Source organism: Scophthalmus maximus, chromosome 8 (assembly GCF_022379125.1).
Source record: "Scophthalmus maximus strain ysfricsl-2021 chromosome 8, ASM2237912v1, whole genome shotgun sequence".
In the NCBI taxonomy this organism is placed as follows: Eukaryota; Metazoa; Chordata; class Actinopteri; order Pleuronectiformes; family Scophthalmidae; genus Scophthalmus; species Scophthalmus maximus.
Window position 1 is genome coordinate 23,056,546 of NC_061522.1, and position 16,953 is coordinate 23,073,498.

The window sequence follows — 16,953 nt, forward strand, 5'->3', positions numbered from 1 at the left end:
TTTATGACTATGCACTGACATTTGGCTTCCCAACAAGAATATGCCATGAACGCCACATAAAATGAAACAGTACGGTGGAACTGCTGGGTCGAGGATCACACCCTACCTCCCCCAGGACAATGGGCAGGTGGACTGGTTGAACTGTACACTACTGCAGATGTTAAAGACCCTCACAGAGACATGATAGTAACTGGAAGGACTCACTGAACAAATTCATTTGCGCTCATGTTGAAGTGACCCTTCTGCAGTCTGTATGCATGCTCCCCACAGTTGATGGTCCAAATCTTGTTCAACCTAACCTCAAAGCAAGGAGAGAGTAACCACCATGGTTGCATGGAAAAGTGGAAACAGGGCATGGAAGAAGCAAATGAGATCACGAGAGAAAATGCCCAAAGCCGCCGTGAGATGTAAGAGACATCATGACTGGAAGGTGAAAGGCTCTTCTTCACAGCCTGGTCGTAGTGACCTCATGGTGGTCCAAGCAAACTGAGAAACCACTAGGAGGATACTGTCTACACAGCTGTGCGCCAAGTAGGTAAGGATATCCCTGTCTATAAACTTAGACCCAAAAAAAGAAAAGAGAGATCAAGGATGTTTCATCGTAATCTTCTCCTTCTATATTACCACCTTCCCCTGGAAACTCTTGTACCTCCGCAAGCAAGAGAAGGAGTGTGGAGGGATGGGTGGTAGGGTGACAGTCACAGGAGGAGGACGATGGTGATGAGTACCACCCAGGGCCACTTCCACAGCATCCAAACTGTGCCCACCCAAGAGAGTCCTGTGTGTATCAGAAAGACAGCTGGAGCGCGGATGCATACAGCCTGAGGAAAAATTGCCGCCTGAGCCAGAGAAAGACCAGAGAGCAACACGCCAGATGAAACACCTACGTGAGAAAGAGAATAGATATGTTGAGGATCTGCCTGTGGGGGACAGTGTCACCTCACCGGTGCCAAGTGGCCCCGAGTGGTGAGAAGCCTCAGTGGCCTGGACGACAACAAGGTCTTCACACAAGATAGGCTTGGATCACCATCACGTTACAACCTGAGAACGCTGCACACGAACTGTAAAGTGTCATGGACGTACACTGTTTGGACATACCCCTTCCGGCATGTTCTGAACAGGAATGTTGCGCGACAATGAACGAGTAAAGATACACTCCATACAAAGGACTGTTGAACAGATAAACTGTTAAAACTTCTACATTCATATGACACTGTTGCAGTTAGCCATATCGCACTCATGCGCTGTATTGAAGGAGGGTGTGGCTGACTGGGGCAAACTGCAAGCAGCAATGGACTGTGAGAGAACTGTGTTGACACTACGTCTAAGAAGTGTAGGCGGGATAAAAGGAATAAGAACAAGAACCCTGAAGAACACAGGATATTTATCCATGTTTGAAAGAATGTTTAAAAATGCTGTTCAAGCATTTATAATAATGATCAGACAATATAATACTGACTGGAGCAATCAAGCAGCTGTGTCACTCTTTTACCTTTACGATATTTACCCAGTGCATATATGCTTATGTGGATTATTCTGTGCTAATGTGCCTATGTCTTGTGTTTTTTTATGTTTTTGAAAAGAAGCATGTTTGGCTGAATCTTGCACATTTTAAATGAAGGAGACAATTGTTCATGTTAATGAATGTGCATGTGTTTGCTGTCGTGGCAAGTAACTCTCAGGGACTACACTTGGTGGTGAGGATGAATTATTCAGAAAGAAAACCCTCCATTACAAAATGGGAAATTCATACTATAAATATTCATATTTTTCTGGACATTGGACATCTTTTTGTGTATAAACAGCAAGAGGGACAGGATTTCTGTGTGAACACAATACAGAAAAGCCTTCAGCGGGTGAGACTGTTGTAGCAGTTCCTCCATGGGTCCAAGGTGGTAGTAGGATGATTGTGGTCATGGATTCAGGATGAGCACTGTCTCAAATCTGGTGCCTTTCCGGTGTTTATCTCGTAACTGAATCGATAATGGAACGAGATGTGTCCAAGACACTGATTGATTACATCGTGTCGACTTTTACAGCGATTGATCGGCGCAGCGGGATACACTGCTTAAGGAAAAAGAAAACCACCTGAGTCGTTCCAGTGGGAGAAGTTGAGGTAAAAAAAACTAAAAAAACAGTCAGTCTCAGTCAGGTCGGGTGTGAGACGAAAACATAATGAGGCGGGTCAAACACCAAACTGAATTAAAGTTCCATAACCACCAGCTCTACAAGGTCTTACCCAACGGACAGTGGTGGATTATGATGGTCATAGGCCCCTAGGTAACTTTTAATTGAATAAAATTAAACTATTAGAATTATTGAATTTACTGACATAAAAGCGTTCTAGGAATATGCAGCCCACACACACACACACACACACACACACACACACACACACACACATTGAAATGGCCTTTAAACAGCAATGCTACAGAAAAATGACATTCACAGTGCATCCGCTTGGTTTTACTTAGTTTTTAAGCCCGTTTTACTGCTGAGGCGAAATCACATCATCTTTACAGAGACATGAATTGAACTGCTGCGTCATACCCCCCCCCCCCCCCCCAAAAAAGCCATAATCACAGTAGCAGCAGCACATAAGGAAATCAGTAATTCAAAAGCAGCACAATTACAAATACATATTCTTAGCTTTAGAAGGTTTTCTTTCTTGTTTTTCAGACAGAGAAGTCCTTAATAAGGATGGTAAAATCCTATTTGTCATTTTCAATGGACATCAGGTCTGTTTTGGCCCTTTGTGGAGCTCACTCTATATTTAACCAGTTTTGAAAGGGGGGGGGGGGGGGACGCTCCCTGCAGGCATTGGTTACATGCAAAGTCATAAATAGTTGGAGTGCTACATCGACATAAGGAAGCACAGACTGGTTTCCTTCATCCCAAACGTTTCAAGAGTGACCTTGCTAAGGTGTCCTCATTTGTCTTAAATAAAAAGCTCTGAATTGTAATTTCATCCATGAACTCTTCCTCCAGATCACCTGTCTGTTTCCTCTGGAGATTAGCTGCTCCTGTATGAAGGTGAATGAAATATTGGTCAGAAATCAAAATATGTCTGCTGAATATCTCTGTAAGAACCTTTGAAGAATGGCTCCAACTCGCTGATGAGACGCACCCCTAAAGTCCCCATTACCACATTCACCCAATCAGCTGCTTTTATTTTCTTTTTAATGTCTCGAAGGCCAATAGGCAGCATGATTTTTTATTAGAAATTAGTCAGACCAAACTTCAAACTGCATCAATTCGCGCCCGAGTCTGCACTGAACTGAGGCTGCACAAACATTTATTTCAACAGTCAGCCAGTTATTGTAAATATGCATTACAACCTGATGTCTCTGTGCTCAGTCAAAGATAGATTAAAAAACATTTAATATAGTATTATTTTGATTAATACTTAAACAATGCTTTAAAACACATGTTTGGGAACTGAACTACTTTTTAAGCTACCAGTATAATGAAATGTAATTTACAGGTTAGGAACGTGCAGTGGGATTATTTTTCTTCATTGGTCACTTTTTTTCCTGACACCTAATTATTCCTCTTTACATTCATGTCTAATATTGGCTCAATTACCTCTGCTAACACAGGTGAATAAGACATTGTGGATGTTCAGAGCTCTGCTGCTTCTTTCTGTAGTGTACAGTATCTCCTTTGGGTCTGCCAGGTTGTGGTACACTGTCACGTGCCTCCGGGCGTCACTGTGCACTCCACAGTCCCAGGATGTCCCAGCAGCAGCATCTGGAGAGGCCTCTCTGTGACAGAGATCAGCCCGTCGTGATGGATCAGCCAGGGAAAACGCTATCTTTAACATTTGATTTTTCTTGTGTTTTACAGCAATTTATTTTTGCTCAATGTTCAATTTGTTAACCGCATTCGTTACTTGTTCAAATGGGATCGTTGACGCCGGCGTATGTTTCCGATCCAGTCTCTTTTTTTTTTTTTAAATCGGTGCAGAGGAGGAAAAAAAAAATCTTTATCAATTTGAGAAAATGAATTCTACCTCAGCTGCAGTAGTCGTGGTGGAGCTGGCAGAATGAGGTCATAGCTCCACACACGGGCTGATTGGCCGTGAGCAGTGAGGCTGGGGCCGTATGAAGCGACCGTGGCTGCCTGCGCCGACTGTCAGCGCCTTAGTCTCGACACGCTCGCTGAGCTTCTGCCAACAGAAACAAGGCCACCATTAATAATGGCCATTAACGTAGTCAGGGTGTCACGTGGGCTGCCGCTCCTCTCATGGCCTGCTATCAATCCTTTTATAAACTGGAGGAAAATGACTGCATTGAGGAGGGGCACTGTTTCACTCCATGATAATAAAAAAGAGCCTCCCACGGTTATTAATGTGTTTACCGCACACTCCAATGAACAAAGAGAAAGCCTCCCCTGCTCAATAGCTTAAAAAATTGATATAACCATATCGATGTGGTACAGCCTGGGTCTCCGTGAGTGACTTAAATCATCCCTTCTCCCATCATTCACACACCTTGGTTAGGTGAAAGGTCAAGTGAAAGGCAGCTTTTAGAACTATAGGTAAATTAAAGTCTTGTTTATTCAAAAAAAAAGACCTGGAAACAGCCATCCATGCTTTTATCTCCTCCCGGTTGGATTACTGTAACTCCCTGTACATGGGGTTGTCCATCTCCGCCCTCCCCCGACGTCCAACCTTGGTACTAAAGACAAGGCAACACATCACTCCTGCTCTGGAAAACTTGCGTTGGTTACCAGTTGAACAAAATGTTAGTATTTGTTCACAAAGCAAATGGTCTATATCTCCTCATTATATCACGGATCCCCTAGTTCCATATTCTGCCCACTGGATATTTAGATAATCTCATAGCAGCTTCTCTCAGCCTCCAGTAAGGAGCACTGACCTTTCTCTGTTGCTGCCCCGAGGCTATTGATGATTTCAAATCTGATCAAAAGGCTTTCCTTTTTATTCTTGCTTTTAATTCAGCCTGATTCTGTCTCATGATTCTGTCAATGTCTATCATCATTTTATATTATTAATGTCTGACTTCTTTCTACCTTATTTTCTATGTCCTTTACTGTGTTTTTCTCTCGCATAGATTTGGATTCTATCATTGCAATTCCTTATTTTTTCTCCATACTCATTGCTTTTCTGTGCCATGATTGCGAAGCACTTTGACTCAATTCCTGTTGTTCTAAATGTGCACATGAATACATGTGAGAGAGCGAGAGCGACAGAGAACAATGTATTTCAACCATCATACATAAATGAATTGTAACTACCAAAAATATAGCAAACACAAAGGATAATGATGACTGATGACCTCATGACAGACCACGTCTCTTAGTCAGTGATAAAATCATACAGAGTGCAGTGTTAGAGTATTCCTTTGGTTTTTCTCTCATTCATCTCATTAAGATCATTCTTGACAGGTGTAATATTTATGACTACAAGATGTTTGCGAGAAGAAGAAATAATTCATTTTCTGCACCTATAATGCGTACACAACCAGGCGTATGACACACACACACACACAGGCCCGCTGCATACACTGATGTTCCTGCTGGTACATCTGAAGCTGTTTAAACAGGCAACAAAGTGATGCAGTGAACCACGCAGCACCCACACAGTCCACGCCTCGCACCGAGAAAGTGGCTGTGATTTTATAATCCACTTCAGGTTGTGGTGCAGAGCCACAGCTCAGATATTCACCCCGGTGCGTAGGCGTTTCCCCAATATTCCACAGTCCTCAACCTGACACGTTGAAAATACTGAGGCGAACAATACACAGTACGGGTACCGTGAAGACAAAATCTGAATTTAATTTTAGCCAATACTGTTCCATGAAAATATGTCTGGTTTGGCACCAGTACCAAGGACATCAGCAATTTGTCAGTTCTATGAGATCCATTGGCGTTGAGACAGGGGGCGAACACTTCATGAAGGCATTCTCCAGGAGGAGACATATACAGCTCATAAATTAAATACTGTATCTCCTCGTGGATTGATTGAGGAGTTTGACATCTGGCCCCCGCTCTTAATTCATCTATTTTGTCTATGTTCGTTTTTTCATGGTAAATGCACTGCAGCACTGTTCCAGTCTTAACGACCACTTAAAGCAATTTACAGCAAAAGTCACAATCAGCCATTCACACACACACATCCATACAGTGCTTCTATATATAGTGCTTCCCTATCACACTGCCTGCCATCAGGGGCAATTTAGGGTTCAGTGACATGCACAAGGACACACCGACCTCGATCATAATAGAATAGAATAGAATGATCTTTATTGTCATTAACCTCGTGTATAATGAAATTTGGCTTCTCTCATACAGTCTGTTGGTGCGGGATCTTGTTGTCCTGAGCGGTTTGCCGGACGGCAGCGGTTGGAACAGTGAGTGTCCCTGACGATGCTGCTGGCCTTCTTCCTCAGGGGACCGGCATGGGTGGTGTCCAGGTTTGGGGAGTTCCATTCTGACAATGCGCTGGGCGGTGAAAGTCTCTTCTCTCGGCAGCCGTGCAGTTGGCGTACTACACAGTAGCACAGTTGGTTCAGGATGCTCTCAATGGTGCTCCTGCAGAAGGATAGCAGCAGTTTCCGTGGGAGCTGGGCCGGCTTCAGCTTTCTGTTGGGCCTTTTTAACCCGGCGTGAGGTGTTGCCAGTCCATGTCAGCTGTTTTGTCACATTTACTCTAAAGAACTTTAGATCTTCTACCCTTTCCACTGCTTCTCCATGTAGGTGGAGGGGGAGGTGGACTTTCGTCTTTGTTCTCCTGAAGTGATCGTTGTCTCAGAGGTTGTCGAGGACCAGGTTGTTGTTGCGACACCACTAAGCCAGATGTTCCACCTCCAGCCGTCTCTTCACTGTCTGTAATCCGACCTACCGCCTGAGCTACAACCACCCCACGGATGTTGGAATGTATTTTTTGTAAACTTTGTTATGTTTCCTTTCTCCATGTTAATTTAATTATCCCAGTTGTCAATGTAAAATATTGTGCCTCATGCAATAACATGTTCGTATTCTTATTCTAATTTTTATCTTACATTTGTTCGTGCGGTGAGTTCGTACGAACAGGCAAAATCACGTGCATAAACAAGATGAACAAGATGTCAAGCGAGCGTGGCCACGGATCGCAAATTAGCAAAATCATCGTCCCAAAAATACCATATAAGGTTTTGCTTCCTGCTTCATGTCAGGAAGAGTTGATTCATGAAAACGGCATTAAAGAGTATAAACGAAGAGATTTACGAGACCCTGCGCCCGAACCTGTCGTACGCGACAGAAAATGCGTCATGTTATAAAAGTGCTCATGACATTTGATCAGTTTATGCAACTTACGGGTTGTTTTGACGGGAAGCTAACACTTGCACCGTTCCAGGCAGGGCTTCCGTGGGATCGTGACCCTTTCAGAAGATTTATAGTGCGGCCTGGAACTTCGGTGTCATTTCGGAGACTTTGTACAACATGTCCATGATGATAAATCCAACATTTGAATGACTTTGATGATCATTTTTATCCCGTTTTTCAAGACGTAAAAGGCTACTGTTGTTGTTAGCGGACTTCTAGCCGTCCATCTTGGATACACTTGTACCAATCAGACCCTGTGTTGACGACTGGTCAAAAAAACAAAGATTTTACACTGAAAACAGGACCTCTCACTCCTCCTGTTTACTCCTACTACTACTACTGACCCTCCTCTGTGTCACTGCGGACAGGAACTGCTTCGCAGAGGTGCACAAGTGACTTTCTTTTCCTTTATGGTCATATAACTATTTATACATTCATGTCATATCACTGAAGCATACATATTCTCATAGCCTAGGTTGTCCTGAAAAAAGAGATGGATATAACTTGAGTGTACATTAGAGAGTTGAGGTTCGACAAGCATCATTACACGAGGTGATGCAGCGGACCAAAAATAGGAAAACATGGCTTAGAGTTCATACTGAGTAACCTGCAAGTCACTGAAAATTAATGAAAAACTATGTGCCATGACCGGCGATGTTGTTGAAAGCCATAAGAACACTAACATTATGAAAGTTTATGCCATATATTGACTGACAGTTACTGGCTGCTGTCATTCTTTCTTCTCAAGGTGGCCATGAGAGATCCCTCTCTGTCCTGACTACACTTTAAAAAGCTGAAGAACCACTGCCAGCCATTGTTCTGTGTGAACATCCATTCTAAAGCCAAAGCTTCAGTAGTCTGAGGACAGCAAATCCAGTGGTTAACTCACAAGTTAAAAAGCCCACAGTCTCCAATAAATGGAGCTCCTCTCCTTGACAGAACACACTTTCCCTGAAGCTCCTGAAACGACTAAGTAGTTTCGCCGATACTTCCTCAACGTTGTGAATATCACTGACATTTGCATAATCCAAGCGGCATGTCTGACACGCCCACTGACAAAGCCAGGTAAAGCGAGAGCAGAGGCCGACAACCACTCACAGCAAAAGAGGGCCAGCTGGCCAATCAGAGCAGACTGGGCTTCATCGGGAGGGAGAGGCTTTAAAGAGACAGGATCTAAAACCAAGTGTCAGATAGAGGCCTAAAACGAGGAGCTGCCGGAACGGACAGTATGAGGAAACTGATGTTTCCTCAACATTAGAGCATTTAAGCATTTTCAAGTAAGAACCTAAATGAAATGTTATCAAATTATTAATTAGGAACCTGAATGTTTCTTTTAATTGAATAATTTCTTACAGTGTAGTCCTGCTACAAAAAGGGATCACTTGACAGTAGTTTTAAAGGGATAGTTCAGTGATTTTGATGTGGGGTTGTATGAGTTACTTACTTATGTTACCTTATGGAGATGATGATCAGCTCCGTTAAATGACAGCGCTGATCACCATCTCCATAAGGTAACATATTAACTATTCATAAGTAACTCATACAACCCCACTTCAAAATCACTGAACTATCCCTTTAAGACAGCAGGAAAGATTAAAGTGACCCAGGTTTCTCTCAATGGACAGTATATAGAGTATGGTTTGTGATTGTAATGATAGGCTTGAAAATTCAAAATTCATACATAAACCCAGAAAGACCTTCTGATTGCTGCTGCACCTCTGCTCTGGTACACTGTCCCAGCCACAGTATGCAATAATGAGTCTATTTCTGTCTCTTACATCTAGACTTTACAGTTTGTAAGACTTGCCCCCCTCGTTTTCTGTGTAAAGTCTCTTTGGGTTAAGTGAAAGGTCAGTTAAATCAAATGAATGTATTTTTGCTGGCACATTTGCTGTTTTTTCCTGATGACTTGGCAATCCCCTGACTTTTCCTTTTACTAGTCCAATGTCTCAACAACTATTGGATGGATTGCCACTGAATTTTGGTAAAAACATTAATGACCCGCTCACAATAATTTGTAGCATGTGTAGTCCAGTAAAATCATGGGTATTGGATGATTAGAATGGACGGTTATGTAAAAGCACAGCAGAGTTGACAAGTAGATGTTGGGGTGGAGGTGCGGCTTTTGAAATGATGACAGCGTGGCAGCAGCAGCGGCAGAGTTTTCGGCTGAGCAGTGTGGCAGCAAATAGATGAGTAGAGCTTTAATCACGGCAGCTTAAATATGCTGCCATGTTTTGAGATGAGTTATGACATTGCAGGCATGATAACACATATGCACAGATGTTTGTGGAAACATGCGTTAGAAGATTACTTTGACTGTCTTTTTTCATAAGCACTCAGGAGGAAGTAAGAAGACAAGTGAATTAAACAATGATTTATTATTATTTTTTTACTGATAACATTGGTCAACATGTGTGACCGGAAGTTAGGTGTTTATTGTAGAGCATTAGCTCCTTCTGCAAGGAAATTCAATTAACAGTTAACCACGCAACATGACACCCGAGCCTTTTTCATTATGTTCTGCTTTTTAGTTAACAAATTAACGTATTTTTTCACTCTGTTTAGAGTTCACTTTGCAAGATTGGCACTAAGTCTGAGACAGTGACATAAAATCACTATTCAAAGATTGACGTGCTAACCACAAGGCCAAAACCCCTGAGTCCTAGCATCATTTGCTAGCACGTCTTCTAAGGTGTCGGTGAGTGATGTCTACAAACTGCACGGTGTCGCGTGGTGCGGTTCACAACATTTTTGGGGTTTTCAATCTACAAAGCCAGGGCTGCACCTAGAAAACTCAGGGGGTGTACGCACAGAGCCTACAGCTAGCGGACCTGATTTTCACAATACGTGTATTGGTTTAAAATCGTGTACTGCCCCTTTGACTGCTTCCGTTAACATCAGCTAAAGAAGCATCTTTAAGTCACACACAGGATTTGAACCTGCATAGCTTCTTTCAGATATGACAGACGTGTGACCATTACCACAGGGGTTCAGGGATGCGGCAGCTTCAATACAACGTTCAGCCGGCACAGCCATGTCACTTCAATGTGCACACACAACACCTGCGTTGTACCTTTTCATAAACTACTGTGAACCATATCGGACCGAGCACAGCCAGAGCCCATCTATTCAAATAACGCCATTGTACTGCAATTGGCTGCAATTCACCTAGAGGACAGGCGTGAGGTAGCCCTCAATGATTTGGAGTAATAACTTTTTACCCATGCTTCAAGAAAAAAACAAAACATTTTATTTACATATTGGCAAAATTACCACATAAACATTGTGTTTTGGATCTACAGCTCCATTGGCCCCAATGGCTTTAATCACGACCAGCAGCAGTCTACTACATTACACTGCTCAGCCTCTATGAATGGAAAGGAATGCAAAATGTAATGTGAGGTTTGTGACAGCATTTATTAGGAGGTGCCCCAGCATCAACACTACCCACGTCCCACAAAGGTTAAATACCTGGGATTCACCACAACATAGATAGAACTGAAGAAGCCTATTGGGTGAAGGTGAAAGGTCCAGTCGCTCCTGATACAACACCCTCGTGGAGAACTACGACCTGGAGGAATGAGAATCTCCACGGACAGGTGTCCCAAGGTTAGACCAGACAATTTACCTGTGTGACCATTTAAGGGGTTGTGCAGTCACTTGTATGTACATTGACTGTATATGTTTATTATGCTGTTCTAGTCTTATCGATCACTCAAAGCACTTTTACAGTACAAGTCACAGTCACATTCTTACAGCGCTGCCATTTTCTGCGCAATTCTGTCACATTCATAAACCTCCAACCTTCTGATTAGAGGACAGCCGCCTCTACCTCCTGAGCCACAGGCGCCCCTGTATCTTCACTGACAAACATTTCTAAACTGGTGCACAACAGTGTAGAGGGCTCTGACGACAAAGAAGACGTTAGAGAGACTGTATATCATGGTATTATGACTAGGACTCGAAAATCATGACACATGCAATTCATTTTGGTGCAGGCTGAGGGATAGTGATTTTTTTGATGTATGCCTTACATCCATCTCAATAAAATAAATTCCATTCCATCGACGGAGCTTTACCCCCCTGTGGGGCGGGAACCAAACCCAGCTGACACTGAGCAAGAGACAGGGTACAACCCGGACAACTCGCCACTCCATCACAGAAAAAAAAACATTCACATTCACACCAAATGGTCATCTGGAGTCGTGAGTTGACCTAACCTGCATGTTTTTGGACTGTGGGGGAAGCTGGAGTACTTGAAGAGAAGCAGCTTACATATGCTATAAAGAACATGCAAACTCCACACAAATCAAGTTTCAATTGTAAACTCTCCCCTTTATTTCGGCAAGAGGATCTCTAATGCCCTTTATAATCAATACTGTTATTGTGTTATTATGATTTACTTTTCCTAATCATAATATTGTTTTCAGACTATGAAGTTTAAAGTCCACTATATCAACAGCTATACAGGCGGTTTTCAAGGAGTCGTGTATTAATCTGACAGCCTTTCTGAGACTAACACTTTGTTCTAATGATGGCTATTTTAGGCTTTTGGAAGATTATAATTAATGTAAAATGCTGCTCAGATAAACAACACGCATGATGTGTTGTTTCAGTTTGTTAGCTCCGCCAAAGAGGTTGTTTGTTGGTTGGTTCGTTTATTTCTCAGCAGAATTACTCAAAAACTCCAGAACGGGTTCCACGGAACGTGGTGGATGAACGGGACAAGAAAGAGCCCAGTAAACACAGGATCTTTTTTTTCTTGAACATTGCAAGACATCCTTCATATTTAAGGAACTGATATCTATTTTTAGTGTGTAATGTGGTGCAGCTTCATTGAATTTAAGGGGACTGGGCCTTGGTGGAGATATGTGCTTTACTGAGTACAATTCTAGTTACAGTTGATTTTCATGTTGCATGTTGTGGGATAATTTGAGCCCCAAATTAAGAGTTATGCGTCGTGCCTTGGGTATGCAAACTGAAGCTGTGAAAACTGAGGAAAAAAAGAATCACACAGTATTACTGAATTGCTTTTAAAAAAAAAACTACAGAAAAAAACAGAAGAGGGGAGGAAGTGTGACGATAATATAAATGATAATCTATTGTATAAATAATATGTAATAGATTGTGTAATACTCACTTATGCTATAATACCGGGGTTGTAATGTTATAAAGCACAGTGCAGAACAAGATAATGATACGCTCTACCCCCAAGAGTTATATATAACCTTAAGAGAACATTCCTACAACATGATCTAAAGGTTACAATGACAGAAACGTCAGCGAACCACGCCGGACGTGGCGCAAATTATTCGCGTGAGTAGATCACATACAAAGTCAATGCCAAGACACAACTAGTTAGGAATTGAGTTAGCGTTACCTGTTTGTTGGGTTATTTCACACCCAGATGCGCTCTTACTGTGGAGCTTCATGTGTAGCTGACCGGCAGGACAAGCAGAACAAGACTGAACAGAGCTCAAACCTCCATGCTACTCTTGCAACAATAAGCATGTAACATGTGAGTACAATCAACAAGCAACTACAGCGGTGATCCCCCGAGCAAACACTGAGAGCTGATCCTGAACCAGCACTGCACGGAAAAGCTCCGGCCTCAACTGTAACGTTTGGATTGGTCCTGGATGAAAGTTTCAATTGGATCAAAACTTTAGTTTATGATTAAATAATGACATTCTACCCCCTTCAGCTGTACTTTGTTTTTACTGTTTCAAGTGCGCGTCATCCCTTAACTGGAAGGTTGGTCCGAACCCAGTCCTTCCACAGTCTGCATGTGGAAGTGTCCATGGACAGGACACTGAACCCACAGGTGCCAAAGATGGTTTGAATGACTGATATACACGTATATGAATAGGTGAATATATCTCATAGCATAGCACTTTGAGTAGCCAATGCCCCAATTAAAAACAACCCAAAAAATCGAAGGGATGAAAACATAACCTCCTTGGCAGTGGTAATGCAATACTGTACATCAGACTTTGATACCGGAGTACTTGAGAGTGGGTTCAAAGCAACGCTGATTTGAGTATTTTCATGAGACATTGTTGACAACGACAGACATATTTGAAATGAGGGTACATTTTACACAACCGCCGTCATGTGTGAAGAGGACAGAAGCAATACCATAAGCAACATTTTAATACGTGTAAGCCGTGTCTAATTATAGCTTATTTATCTATTATGAAGGAACGGAATGCAGCTGAAAATCCTGTCCTGTAGGGGTCGTCATATGTACCTGTGTTTGCAGGTCCAACAAGGATGAATTTGAATTATATTGGATGTGCCAGTTAACACCTTAAATACAAAAACACAGGTATGCGCGCGCGCGCGCACACTGCAGCGCACGCGCATGTAAGAACATCCATGTATAAAAGATGAGAAGGTTGACACAATGAGAGCGCTCCGCCGTGTCCCCAGGCCTCTCCTCCGCGGCGGCGATGGAAGGATGGAGAGAGGATGAGCCGAGGCCCACGGTGGCGGCCGCGAGACGCGGAGCACGATGGATGGGAGCGGAGGACGGAGCGAACGGTCGGTGGAGGGACAGGCGGATGGACGGGGACGGCACAGATGAGGACGGTGACGTGACGTGCACAAAACGAGAAACCCCTACCGATCTGGACGCTCGGAGATCCGCACAGCGCCTCGCGCCACAAGAGCGCCACCACGAACAGCAGCTTCATGGCGGCGGCAGTGGTCCTCGCGCGACGCCACAGCAGCCTACTGGCAGCGGGTCCTACCGACGCATGGCGTGGTTCCGGCTCGGAGCTCTGCGGATGATGCCCTGTCCTCGCGCGGCGGGGATGCGCGTGCCGCTGCTGCTGGACTGTGCGGGCGCGCGCCGACGAGCGCCTCGGAATACCGATGAGGCACGAGAGGGAAAACCGAGAGCAGCCGAGAGCCGAACGGGCGGCAGCGTCTGCGAGAGCCAATAAATGAGGCCACGGCAAGTGGATAGCTCAGTACGTTTATGTAATGACACCTCACAGCAAGCACGTGAAGTGGCCGCCAGCTATAATAAATATATGTATATTATATATAGCTATAGGTCCTTGGCAGATTATACAATATTATGAGTCATTTGCTCCTGTGTTGTGCTGTCCAAACCTTATCATTAGGTGATATACACATATGTTAGGCTGAATAACATGGACATAGATATTGGTAGAGCCTAGTCAAATAATATCCAGATTTATTCAGCTTTTTATTTGCAGAGCACTCAAAGTAACAAAGAGCGTCACAGGAGGACAAATACGACAGAGGAATGTTTTTCAGGAGGGATGTAAGAGCAGCGACAGATGTAACGGAAATCTAATCTGGGCGTGCAGGTAAACTATTCCTTTAGTCACTAACCGAGTTCTGGAAACGAACAGAAGGCCTCTGTCAGCCGATCAAAGATGGAGCCCAGACACATGGTAGATTTTTGATATACTTAGGGGCAGGGTTAAGTGAAGCCTTAAAAACTCCTCTCAAAGGTTATTATCAATATGGAGATGAGGCCGGTTTTGGTGTTATATGATTATGTTTCGTCCGAACCGGCGACAGACGCAGCAGCAGCATTTTGGACCAGTTGAAGAAGATGTAGAGAAATCTGAGTAACACCTGCATAGAGTGCATTACATAAATCTACTTATAAAGAAATAAAGAAGAAATGTATGGATGTTTATTTCTTTCAAGAGAATATCAAACATCACGGGCACACTGTAAAGCTGAATTCATAAATTTTCTGTATTTTCTAGTGGTTATTATCTGGCAAGACCATAAGACATGAATGGTGCTGTTGTGACAAATATCATAAAGAAAAGGACCATGGGCCATCTGCCTCTTGTGTTTCATGGGTACGGAGAGGCTTACACCCAACCTCGGATAGATATCTGCTAAAACTGGAAACCTGGAAAATTCTCAAGCGCAGGGACGAGCCAATCAAATCACATTACTGCAAATATAGATCCCGTCCGACAACAAACCTGGAGAGAGGAGGCGGCTGGTGAAACTGGTGAGTGTTTATCTGGTGGTGGAGTTTCTTTCCCTGCGTACTTAATGTGAGCATTGCATGGACAGCTAGCGTGTCAGCACGAAAGCCAGCTCTGTTGTGTGTCCTGAGCGGGATGCTATGACCGTTCGGTGTCATTGTGCCAGCGCCAAGATCAGGCACTCCCACTGTCGGCGTGTAGCCTCGTGGCGTCCCCACAGAGCTCAGCAGCTTCAGCACCTTGGACAGAGACAGACGCTACCGGCTCTGTTGGTGTTGGTTCAGCACCTCGGACAGCGACTCCCACACAAGACTCCCCAGGAGACGAGGACAGGAGGCTGCAACTCACCTGGGAGGACCGGGACAGAGCTGCAGCCAATCACAAAGCAGCAAATGTAACTGTGATAGTAAACCTTATGTAAATCAGGAAATCTTGGTCTGTCCGTCTGTCTTTTGAGTTTCTTAACAACTGCCCATCTGATCACTTTAAAAAACATACAAAACATCCAGATGTTTCCTTATTAATTGACAATGTCCTTACACCCTTGAACTTAATGGTTGTCGTTTTTTTTTTGTTTAACTGAATATAGTTTTGAGATACGTACTGTGATCGCAGCCATTTGACTATTTGTATCAATAGTAGCCCCATTATTAGTACATGTACCTTTGTAACAGGGAGGTGCAGCGTAAGTAAGGAAAGATCGGTTGGGGGCTAAGGCAAGGAAACGACTAGAAATAGGAATATTAAGGAGGACATTATAGGAATGATAAATTGGAGAGTTGATGCAAATGGTTCTACAATGAAATTGCAATGCACTCACATTTCATTCTTTAATTTTCTCCATTGTGCAGTTTGTCCTGGATTTGAGCAAATTTCGGCACAGAAGTGGCTGGAGAAATAGATGATGCCACTACCACATAACGTTTTGTGTAGTTACCAGGGAAAAAAATGAGGAATGAATGAGGAACTGACTGCTCGTTGACGGGCAGTTCTTGTGTAACTAGAGAAGCTAATCATTCTAGAAATAATACTGTTAGATATAGAGTTAAATGAACCAATATGTTGTAAATACTTCATGTGTGTCTGTTAATTCTCATTATGGTCCTTCGCTTGATGTTTAGGTCTTAATCACTTCTGAATAATGACAGAATGCCCTTGACCAATCATAAACCATGACGTAGTCATTACCCACCTATGAGTTTCTATTTCTGTCTCCTCGTGCTAAGTGGTGCACCGTACTGCGATAGTGAGTTGTTACTGAGCGCTGAATTCGTACTTCTTCTTGCTGGCATCGGGGCGGCCTTGGCTCAGGAAACAGAGAGGGTCGTCCAATTACATTAGGGTCGATAGTTCGTTCCCCGTTCGATCCAAGGCTCCTCCAGTCAGCGGGCCCAAAGTGTCCTTGGGCAAGACACTTCATTCTAATGGCTGTTTCACTGTATGAATGATGTGTGATAGCACTGTGTATGAAAGCACTGTATGATTGTCCGTGTGTGAATGTGACATTTACTATAGAGCACTTTGGGTGGTTGATGAGACTAAAAAAGCTCCTTTTAAATACAATACATTTAACATTTAACATCAACCCAAAGCATGTGACTACAGATAATTGTACATATATTTTTTATATATATAA

General features: G+C 43.3%; 1 protein-coding gene across 4 annotated transcripts in view; it reads right to left on the bottom strand.

The window, feature by feature from the left end:
- The window catches only part of LOC118312962 (glutamate receptor 2-like), a 57,120-nt gene extending 42,854 nt beyond the window's left edge, over positions 1 to 14,266 (bottom strand). For 2 of the 4 annotated variants that reach the window (XM_035638071.2, XM_035638069.2), the window contains exon 1: positions 13,958 to 14,266. In XM_035638071.2, the coding sequence (XP_035493964.1) occupies positions 13,958 to 14,027 (70 nt within the window). In that variant the 5' untranslated portion in view covers positions 14,028 to 14,266. The remainder of the gene's footprint in view (positions 1 to 13,957) is intronic. The other 2 variants (XM_035638070.2, XM_035638068.2) reach the window with 2 other exon arrangements.
- Positions 14,267 to 16,953: the final 2,687 nt, after the last annotated feature.